We start from the raw sequence: 12,071 nt of genomic DNA on the forward strand, positions 1-12,071 counted from the left end.
ACATGTGGTATTGAATGGAGGCGTAAATTGGGTGGTCTCTTTTCATCAAGGCCAATGCAGCTTGACCATGTCTTGCAACAATGTGTTTCCCGACAGATCTCATCTCATCATTTTAATTAACACGGCTGTAATCTAATACGCTCTGGCAGCTGCATGGTACCCGAGAAACATCTTGCTGCCTGGTATTACACAGTCTGTCTGTTCCTATTAACTAAGGTGACATTAGTAGTGACACATGTTGCTGTTGTCATATTTCATCAAATCTTGATTTGTATTAATTATGTTAAGACTAGCTATTAGGAATGAGCAGAAAGTGTTGCAGATTTTCCATAATAAGTGAGATTTACAGCTCTTTATAAATGTTCAAAAAAGAGGCCTAAAGAATGAAATAGTCAAAGAGTGACCACAATGTGTTTGTTTGTTCAGTGGCGGGGTCATATGACAGATCTGGCACACAGCCGCCTTATCAGCTCCTGTATGGCCTCCTCACTCCTCGTGTGCACAATTACACGTTTGTGTGGATTAGAAATGAACTGCACCGACCTTAAAACAGCCACAACCAACCACGGTTAAATGTACAGTACATTTCCACAATGTATCATATGATCTGATTGGACCTCCATTAACCACATGTTACTATGTACTGTAATGTGTTATGGCCATTAATTTAGTGCAGTGGACTTCAACATTTTCCAGACCAAGGATCCCCAAACAGGGATGGAGCGTGGAACCACTACTTGTACAGTAAATCTTCTATGAAATTGTGATTATGTCTTAAGTCAGGGTTTCTTAACCTTTTTGACTTCGGCGCCCAACTTTTCCACTACAAAGGAGTCCAAGGCCCACTCAAATATTAGCACTTAACTACTAATATATGGGATCCTACTTTTAATTTTAATTATGCTCAATAATTATAGTGCTGAAATAAATGAATATTAATTAATTAATTAGTTTAAAAAAATGTTTTTTATTTAAATGTAATAATAAATTATATATTTTTCTTAAATCAACTATCAATAAATATAAAGTGCAAATGAAAATACAGCTTCACCACTTTGGTCATAGTTTTTGTGCTTAAGGAACTTCTCTATGACTTTAGCGCCAGGTGTCTTCTGTTAGCCTCTAGGGGGCGCTCGCGGCCCTATGGTTAAGAAACACTGGTCCTAAAGGTACCTTGTTATTGTTCAATAATACTTCATTGTACAGGATTTTTCCTAAGAGGGTTTCTTTCATGTTAAATTTTAAAATGTCAGTTTCCAATTATTTCACAGGTGTATGATACACGGACAGTTATTCAGCAATAACCCAAAGCTAAAGAGCACATAAAAGGGCATAAAAACATTTTTTATATGATTTTTTTCAACTTCATTCCTAAACTGAAATACCAAACTTGTTTTATTTTAACCCTTTAAAAACATTTTGATCAAATCATGTCGCAGTTGTTGAGCATAACATTAGTAACTAATTTAAAACCTGTGATATTATCAAAATAAAAAATACATTATGTGTTTTATATTTTTGTTTATGACTGAAATTTTTAAAGAAATTTGAGCAAATTTTTTTTTTTCAAATTAAACCAAAATGTCCTGTTTGGCTATAAAGGTGAACTGCACTCAATGGGGTGGACATTGTCCATCATTCACAATCCTTATGTAGAACAAGAACACCTGTGTTTTGTTTTTTTAAATGCATTCTAATTTGTAAATGAATGTTAGCAAAAGTCAGCTAACAATGGAGCTAATGGGAGTCTCTCTATTCTGCGCTCTAAAAAACATCCAAGCAGCTCCATCAAGGTTTTATATACACACTGTAAGTATATATTTAATATAGTAACAGGCACATTCATAATAACATGTAATATTTACGTATTTTACTCATTTTAAGCATACGGCGGTGCATTAATCTCATAAACGCATCAAAACGATTGCTTTGCCCTTCAACAACAGTGACTACTACTCATGGACTTCATGAGAACATAATAAAACAATCACTTACTGTATGATGTCTGCTCTCACTGGGATGCCGACTGATGGGATGTTCATATATTCCTGTTTAGATGAAGGATTAATCATAATCCTCGCAAAGGGTTAAAAAAAAAGGTGGGTGCAAACATGTCTTTCGCCATCTCCGGGTCTAAGTTGAATGTCTAAGTTGACAACTTCTCGGTTTATGGACACATCCTTCTACTATCCAGGTGAGCGGCATGATTTATAATCTAGAATTACCTTTTACCAACTCTTAAGGCGAGAGAGCTCTTGATGTCAATATAGAAGCATATTATGGGGCGGCATAGTTCGGTTGGCAGAGAGGACGTGCCAGCAGCTTGAGGGTTCCAGGTTCGATTCCCGCTTACGCCATCCTAGTCACTGCCGTTGTGTCCTTGGGCAAGACACTTTACCCACCTGCTCCCAGTGCCACCCACACTGGTTTAAATGTAACTTAGATATTGGGTTTCACTATGTAAAGCGCTTTGAGTCACTAGAAAAAAGCGCTATATAAATATAAATTCACTATATAAATATAAATTCATAAGCTAGTTACTTCTCATTGATCACGGCGCTGGTAAAAGTAGTTTCTCTGCGTTAGCGCTTATAATAACAATATCGCATGAGCCTCACAATACGAAGGTCCTGGGTTCGATCCCGGGCTCGGGATCTTTCTGTGTGGAGTTTGCATGTTCTCCCCGTGACTGCGTGGGTTCCCTCCGGGTACTCCGGCTTCCTCCCACCTCCAAAGACATGCACCTGGGGATAGGTTGATTGGCAACACTAAATTGGCCCTAGTGTGTGAGTGTGAATGTTGTCTGTCTATCTGTGTTGGCCCTGCGATGAGGTGGCGACTTGTCCAGGGTGTACCCCGCCTACCGCCCGAATGCAGCTGGGATAGGCTCCAGCGACCTCGAAAGGGACAAGCGATAGAAAATGGTTGGATGGATGGGCTAATACTTGGTTAATATTCAGGTCACAAAATGGAAATGGGTGGTTATTCGCTTTGTGGGCGGAGGAGCTCCCATTGACTCCATTGTTAGTTGACTGTTGCTAAAGTTTATTTACAATTTAGAATACATGTGTTCTTGTCTTACATAGGCATTGTGAATGATGGGCAAAATTCTAAAAAAAAATAAAAAAAATAAAATAAAAAAAAGTGCAGCTCCTCTTTAAAAATGATTTAAATGTAAAGTAAATCTGAACAGCCGATATGGGCATCTACATCAACTATATGATTTGCCTGAAAAGCTGGACAGGACACACAAAAAAAAGATTTCAATCGAATGCCACTAGGGGGTTAAATTTGTAGAAAATATAGTTAAAATATCCTAAAAATAATAAAATAAAAAAATCACGCCCCCTTTGCAGTACCTCTGCGGACTACCTGGGGCTCACGAACCCTCTGTTGAAGACCACTGCTTCGGTGTGCTATAAAGATATTGTAGATATGTTTCAATGGACAGTCACATACCACAATATGGTTATTTTTAAGCATGCACAAGTCTGTTTAGTAAAAAGTGCTAAAAAAAAAAAGTGCCTTATTGTATTTTTTGTCCATAAAGTGTGAGATGTACATAGAAGGGGAGGAGGAAGGGAGGAGAAACAGGAGGAGGAAGGACAAGCACCTCGACTATCGCGTCCTCACCGAATAAGCGTCTTCGTCATCTGCAGCTGCTTACATTTGTTGTGTCCCACGCAGGATGTGTACTCCATGTTGTTTCTCGCAGGTGAGCGATGTTATATTTATTGTCCTCATTGTTGTTGCTGCTGCTGCTGCGTGTCTCTCGCCAGAGTCGCTCTGTGGTTTACGCCTAAGGATCACATTCATCCACAGCGGCGGCTTTTTTTCCCCCTTTATAAAGGTTAATTGTCGTTATTATTGAACGTCATAAATGTTTTTATTTTATTCCCAACAGCCTGGCACTGTTGAGTGTCCGTAATGACATCGCAGTGGAAGACAAAGCAAGAGAGCTAGCTAACACCGCTAGCAAAAAGTGCTATTAAAACGATCATGATGTCACATCACACGGCGCGTGGACAGATGTTTGTTATTGTCTGCTATAAATTCGAATATATATATATACATATATATATATATATATATATATATATATATATATGTGAAGTGTGAAGTGAATTACATTTATATAGCGCTTTTTCTCAAGTGACTCAAAGCGCTTTACATTATGAAACCCAATATCTAAGTTACATTTAAACCAGTGTGGGTGGCACTGGGAGCAGGTGGGTAAAGTGTCTTGCCCAAGGACACAACGGCAGTGACTAGGATGGCGGAAGCGGGGATTGAACCTCCAACCCTCAAGTTGCTGGCACGGCCGCTCTACCAACCGAGCTATACCGCCCCCTAATATATATATATATATATATATTTTTTTAACTACCACTAATAATCACACACACACTAGATGTGGTAGAATTACTCTCTGCATTTGACCCATCCCCTTGTTTCACCCCCTGGGAGGTGAGGGGAGCAGTGAGCAGCAGCGGTGGCAGCGCTCGGGAATCATTTTGGTGATTTAACCCCCAATGCCAACCCTTGATGCTGAGTGCCAAGCAGGGAGGTAATGGGTCCCATTTTTTTATGGTCTTTGGTATGACTCGGCCGGGGTTTAAACTCACGACCTACCGATCTCAGGGCGGACACTCCAACCACTGGGCTTGGAGAATATAAATGGTATCCCTCGGTCAGGTGTTGGGTCCCATTTTTATATATAAATGTGGTTTAGTTTCCTCTAATCACAATGGCTCAAGTTGAACTTTTTAAGAAGAAAAAAATGTTTATTTTCTCTGTCATTACAGTATGCTAGTTCTATTTTTCAGTATGTCATTTCTGTAGCAGACTTTTAGATCAACATGGTGGATATATCAAATATATAAGTTTTTCTGTGGTTTCAAATAATTTCAGGTACTAATAGTTACTCTCTGGCATTGACTGATGTAAAAGTATTATTATTTGTCAGTCATATTTTGCTCTCTGCCTTCCCACACATGCTGTTGTGCAGCAATGTTATTCCTCATACATTCCAAAAACATTTCAGACTAATTAAAGTTAAAGTACCCATGATTGTCACACACGCACTAGGTGTGGCGAAATTATTCTCTGCATTTGACCCATCACCCCCTGGGAGGTGAGGGGAGCAGTGAGAAGCAGCGTTTGCTGCGCCCAGGAATAATTTTTGGTGATTTAACCCCCAATTCCAACCCTTGATGCTGAATGTCAAGCAGGGAGGTAATGGGTCCTATTTTTATAGACTTTGGTATGCCTTGGCCGGGGTTTGAACTCACAACCTCAGGGCGGACACTCCAACCACTAGGCTTGGAGAATATAAATGGTATCCCTTGGTCAGGTGTTGTTTTCTTTCTTATCAAAGTAGTGGGGGAAATGTGTGTTTTTGAAAAGAGATACAACATTACCTCAACTTAAAAGGAAACTGCACTTTTTTAAAATTTTGTCCATCAAGACACACACGTTTTCTTTATTTAATGCATTTGAAATCGTAAATAACCGTTAACAAAAGTCAGCTAACAATCGAGGTAATCGGAATCGCTCTGTTCCGCCTATATTAGGGGTCGGCAACCCAAAATGTTGAAAGACCCATATTGGATCACAAACACAAAAAAGTAATCTGTCTTGAGCCGCAAAAAATTAAGACTTATATAAGTGTTACAATGATGGCAACACATGATGTAAGTAGCTAATTAGCTATATTAGCCTACTATCAAAATGACTGTGTCGCAGGCTGACGCAAATCTTCGTTGACAGAAATGTTGAAATATAATATTCTACACATTTTTACAACATTGGAAAACAGTAAAACTTCTCAAATGGTAAGATAACTCCTGGAAATTACTGTCTTAGAATGGCCAAAGGTATAGATGTGTGTGTCCAAGTTAAAGGAAACGGCAGGCCGTTTTCTTCTAATGGATTTAGTACAGTCTTTGCAAGCTGGGTAACGTTTGCTGTGGTCTGGAACAACATGGCACACAAACAACTATCAGACATGCAGCCAATATCCCATACAGATAATGTGTCATGAAACATGGAAAAATAAACTAAATACACAGAGGACATAAGTAAAGGAAATTAAATATACCTACGAATGAGGCATGGTGTTGCAAGATGTACATACAGCTAGCCTAAATAGCATGTTAGCATCCATTAGCTTGCTGTCATGCAGTGACCAAATATAATAATAATAATGGATTACATTTTATATCGCGCTTTTCTATTTTTAGATACTCAAAGTGCTCACAGAGAAGTGGGAACCCATCATTCATTCACACCTGGTGGTGGTAAGCTACATTTGTAGCCACAGCTGCCCTGGGGTAGACTGACGGAAGCGAGGCTGCCAGTTTGCGCCTACGGCCCCTCCGACCACCACCTACCATTCATTCATCATTCATTCACCAGTTTGAGCGGCACCGGGGGCAAGGGTGAAGTGTCCTGCCCAAGGACACAACAGCAGCGATTTTGGATGTCAAGAGGCGGGGAGCGAACCTGCAACCCTCAGGTTTCTGGCACAGCCGCTCTACCCACTACGCCATACCGCCCCATATGTCTGTTTAGCACTCCAACAAGTCAAAAACATCAACAAAGTTCACCTTTGTGCTTTGACGCACAGTATAAAACACTTGGTGGACAAAATGAGACAAAAAAGGAGTGGCATCAAACACATCTTTCTGTGGCAGCGTCGGAGAAAGTTATACAAACCCCGTTTCCATATGAGTTGGGAAATTGTGTTAAATGTAAATATAAACGGAATACAATGATTTGCAAATCCTTTTCAACCCATATTCAATTGAATGCACTACAAAGACAAGATATTTGATGTTCAAACTCATAAACTTTTTTTTTTTTTTGCAAATAATAATTAACTTATAATTTCATGGCTGCAACATGTGCCAAAGTAGTTGGGAAAGGGCATGTTCACCACTGTGTTACATGGCCTTTCCTTTTAACAACACTCAGTAAACGTTTGGGAACTGAGGAGACACATTTTTTAAGCTTTTCAGGTGGAATTCTTTCCCATTCTTGCTTGATGTACAGCTTAAGTTGTTCAACAGTCCGGGGGTCTCCGTTGTGGTATTTTAGGCTTCATAATGCGCCACACATTTTCAATGAGAGACAGGTCTGGACTACAGGCAGGCCAGTGTAGTACCCGCACTCTTTTACTATGAAGGCACGTTGATGTAACACGTGGCTTGGCATTGTCTTGCTGAAATAAGCAGGGGCGTCCATGGTAACGTTGCTTGGATGGCAAAATATGTTGCTCCAAAACCTGTATGTAACTTTCAGCATTAATGGTGCCTTCACAGATGTGTAAGTTACCCATGTCTTGGGCACTAATACACCCCCATACCATCACAGATGCTGGCTTTTCAACTTTGCGCCTATAACAATCCGGATGGTTCTTTTCCTCTTTGGTCCGGAGGACACGACGTCCACAGTTTCCAAAAACAATTTGAAATGTGGACTCGTCAGACCACATAACACGTTTCCTATTTGTATCAGTCCATCTTAGATGAGCTCAGGCCCAGCGAAGCCGACGGCGTTTCTGGGTGTTGTTGATAAACGGTTTTTGCCTTGCATAGGAGAGTTTTAACTTGCACTTACAGATGTAGCGACCAACTGTAGTTACTGACAGTGGGTTTCTGAAGTGTTCCTGAGCCCATGTGGTGATATCCTTTACACACTGATCTCGCTTGTTGATGCAGTACAGCCTGAGGGATCGAAGGTCACGGGCTTAGCTGCTCAGATTCTCTGAACCCTTTGATGATATTACGGACCGTAGATGGTGAAATCCCTAAATTCCTTGCAATAGCTGGTTGAGAGAGGTTTTTCTTAAACTGTTCAACAATTTGCTCACGCATTTGTTGACAAAGTGGTGACCCTCGCCCCATCCTTGTTTGTGAATGACTGAGCATTTAATGGAATCTACTTTTATACTCAATCATGGCACCCACCTGTTCCCAATTTGCCTGTTCACCTGTGGGATGTTCCAAATAAGTGTTTGATGAGCATTCCTCAACTTTATCAGTATTTATTGCCACCTTTCCCAACTTTTTTGTCACGTGTTGCTGGCATCAAATTCTAAAGTTAATGATTATTTGCAAAAAAATAAATGTTTATCAGTTTAAACATCAAATATGTTGTCTTTGTAGCATATTCAACTGAATATGGGTTGAAAATGATTTGCAAATCATTGTATTCCGTTTATATTTACATCTAACACAATTTCCCAACTCATATGGAAACAGGGTTTGTACATGTAAACAAACTGTTGAGTCACAGTCCACATAACGGTGAGTTCAAGGGCCGCTGATATTAGTAGGACAAAACGGCGCTTGCCAAATACTCACATCAGTGAAGCACAAACAGAAACCCATTAAACAGTGGGGTTTTTATCAATTAGGAAGGTTTGCGTCGTGTTTGTCTACCTACAGAAACCATATTACAACAAAAAACATATTTTTCACCCCTTTTTCCTTTTCCATTTTCGGAAAAGCGCCACAAGGGCGCCGCTAAAGAGCCGCGGGTTGCTGACTCCCGGCCTATTCATTGCTCTAAAAAAACATCCAAACACCTCTATCAACGTTTTATGTGCACACTGTAAGTATATATGTAATGTCGTAACAGGCACATTCATAATGACATGTAATATTTACATGTTTTGCTCATTTTAAGCAAACGATGGCACATTAATTTCACAAATGCATCACAACGTTCACATTTCCCTTCAACAACAACAAACCTACTACTCACGGCAGACTTCATGAGAGCCAACAACGACTCAAGGTCAAATTATGATCCGAAAAGGCACATTTTTGAGCCTGAATCTAGGGAGGACGAACAACAAGTTTTAGAAGCTGTGTGCTTAACAGATCCAGCTTTAGTAAATCACTATAAGCATCATGCAGCAATATTGTGCTTAACAAAGTATACAAACTACGAACATAAAAACACACTAACTGTACAATCTCTGCTCTCACTGGGATGCCAACTGATGGGATGTTTTTATATTTCGGTTTACAGGAAGAATTAATCAGAATCCTCACAAAGGGTTTTAAAAATTAAAGTGCTGCAAAAAAGCGTCTTTTCATGTCTCTCGTCATTTTTGGGTCTAGATTGAATGTCAAAGTTGACCAAATTCTCGGTTTATGGCCACAACCTTCTAGGTGAGAGGCATGATTTATAATCTAGAATTAACTTTACTTGTTACATATTTTACGAGTTTGAATACATATGTGTTCTTGTCTTACATTGGGATTGTGAATGATAGACAATATTCCAAAAACGGCAGTTCCCCTCTGAGTGTTTTGAGATAATGGCTGTCCCTCGGTTAATTGGTATGCCTCAAGTTGCAAGCAGAAATTGGAGTATCTGCGCCATTAGTTGGTGTAGCAAATATCACAGACAAACCCCGTAAACATCTTGTCAGCATTAGCTGATTGCTTGAGATGGACATAACTTTGTTTTCCAAGCATGGGAAGGAAGAAAGTGAGTGTGAAGAACAAGGCTGAGAAGAAGTGGATGATAATCATTGAATTAAAAACAAAACAAACAAAAAAAATCTTTAAAAATGTGACAGACCGTGTCGCCAACTTGTTGAAGAAAGTGCAGCGTATCACTGTTAGTCTGCACCATACTGAAGTAGAATGAGTCAAATGCCAACCAAGAATTTTAAAATAATATCCAAACAGCGGACATTTATCCATGAAAATATGAATAAGCTGCTAAAGGTGTGTTTGACGGAGAAGCAGCAAGAGGGAGATACCGTTGAAGTTCACTCTCCAAGGTAAATCATAAAGCCACTGCAGTTGTTAGTAGTACATTCTATTGTATTATTTGTATGCAACATTTCTTATGTAAAAGTGTCTTTTTTAAAGGCATGTTACATGTTAAAATGGTGCTGTTTTGGTGGGGTACGCAGCGATTTGATTGATTCCAAATCAATTTCAAATGTTTTAAGTCAAAAGCTTCATCACAGAACCAATGTGTAACCAATGCCTGTAAGTTGAGGTTCTATTGTGTATAATTTCCAACGGTCTGTGAGGCCGTGAAGTTTACAGGCTTAGTCCTGACTGGTGATTGGATGAATGCGAAGAGGGCAAGCAAAATGAAGTGTGTGTGTGTGTGGTTAGAGAGGTGTTTGCACGAGAGGAAGCTAAAGATGTATACATCCCAACAAGTAAACATTTTCAGAAGAAACGAGTGAGTTTAATTTTTGCCTTTACTGCTAATGTTGCTGGCTTACATGTGTCCTTGATATGGGGTGGCAAAATTAGTAAAACAACAAAAAATGTAACATTGAAACTGAAGAATTTTTCAAAACTTGAACATTTTCTAAGAAGTAATAGCTTATCTTGAACACATGCACAGTGTAATTCTTTGTCCTGTTGTAACAGGGACAAGTAAAAAAAAAAAAAGATTACAAGTTTATAATCTGTGTCAAGTTTTGAGGCCACATACTAGTTTTTTTTACTGGAAGGGTGGCAAAATGTCTGTTTTGATAGTAAAGGTTGCTGACTCCTCCCTGAGATCGTTGGTGGGTAGCGACAGTGGTATTTTTGGACATGTTCAGCATTATGGGTGAATGTGGAAATAGTCTCAAAGCGCTTTGAGTGCCTTGAAGTTAGAAAAGCGCTATCCAAGTATAATCCATTCACCATTATTTTCTTTTTTTACGCTTCACAAAGTGTTCAACATTTTCTATAATGGTATTATCTCGGCGGCTGAAAGGAACAAACTTTCCAAACGCGGACGTTATCTGAAAACACACCATAAAACAAATGCAAAAGAAAAATGCTGCAACCCCCAAAGCAACTGCAAGAAAGAAATGCTTTTGCCAGTTTTCCAGGCTGCCAGATCTGAGGGATGTCTGTCTTTAAAGATGTGAGTGGGATGCCCAGAAGAAAGAGGAGGCCTGATGATAATGTAAATGTGTCTGTGTTAAACACTTTGGCGTAATATTAGATTATTTGTCATATTATAGAGCAAATTATTTGCATATTTATTCACAAAGAATAGAATGAGACTGATGGTTTACCAAAGACAAAAAAATTCCACCTTTTCTTAATAAGTCAGAATACTTTCTTTTTCTGGGCTTCCCTTTTTGGTCTTGACTTTAAAGATGGAATATAACCTAATAATAAGATAATAAGCAAACTATAACCTGCTACCCAAGAATGTACAACAATTCTTCTCAACAAAAGAGGAATTATATAACCTTAGAGGAAAATCTAATTTAAAACATTTGTATGCTCGTACAACACTTAAAACCTTTAGCATATCTGTATGTGGAATTAAATTATGGAATGGATTATCCAAAGAAATCTAACAAAGCACCAATATGATTTAGTTTAAGAGACTGTTCAAACTACAAGTCTTAACAAAGTACACAGAACAATAATTATGATAAACCTCTTGAACCCTTTTTTTCCTTCTTTTTTTTATTGAGACAAAGAATATTTATGTATTAAATATTTGTTTGCTTACTATGGTATATTATTTATTTATTTGTTTACTGTTCTGTTACAGAGAACAAGGAAATTGGATACAATTGCTATGGTATAAAAAGGGGTAGGATTAAAAAAGCTCTGCTTCTTCCTACTCCTTTTCGGACGTGCTGTAATGAAACAACTGGAATTGTGTGATGCATCACTTTGTATCGTATGCATGTTCGAAATAAACTGAAACTGAACTGAACTGAACATCCCTCAGCTCTGACTCTGGCAAAACTGGCAGAAGCATTTCTCTCTTGAAGTTGTTTCAGATCACGGACCCTTAATGTAATTGCAGAATTGTCCAGTTGTATTTGTTTTATAGTGTTTCTGTGATCAATTCTGTGTTTAGTTCAAAGGATCACGGACAAAAAAAAAAAGCGATAATGGTGCAGATGATACATAAATGTGTTTGCATTTTTAAATGTTTCTTCGGTTTGTACGCTATGGCAACTCAGGTGGGTTGTATCAAAAATAAAAAGACTTTGTCCTGAGAGATTCAAGTCTGCTCCATTAAGCTGTCACGTTAACTATCTGCTCTGTTGACGTTCCTCATGTAGCTCG

The 12,071-nt window shown here is 38.8% G+C and overlaps 1 protein-coding gene across 2 annotated transcripts in view; it reads left to right on the forward strand.

Moving 5' to 3' along the window:
- The first annotated feature begins 3,574 nt into the window (after nucleotides 1-3,574).
- serinc5 (serine incorporator 5) overlaps nucleotides 3,575-12,071 on the forward strand; it is a 46,888-nt gene continuing 38,391 nt past the window's right edge. For both annotated transcript variants that reach the window (XM_062050860.1, XM_062050861.1), the window contains exon 1: nucleotides 3,575-3,715. In XM_062050860.1, the coding sequence (XP_061906844.1) occupies nucleotides 3,689-3,715 (27 nt within the window). In that variant the 5' untranslated portion in view covers nucleotides 3,575-3,688. The remainder of the gene's footprint in view (nucleotides 3,716-12,071) is intronic.

This window comes from Entelurus aequoreus, linkage group LG06, assembly GCF_033978785.1.
Source record: "Entelurus aequoreus isolate RoL-2023_Sb linkage group LG06, RoL_Eaeq_v1.1, whole genome shotgun sequence".
Classification (NCBI taxonomy): Eukaryota; Metazoa; Chordata; class Actinopteri; order Syngnathiformes; family Syngnathidae; genus Entelurus; species Entelurus aequoreus.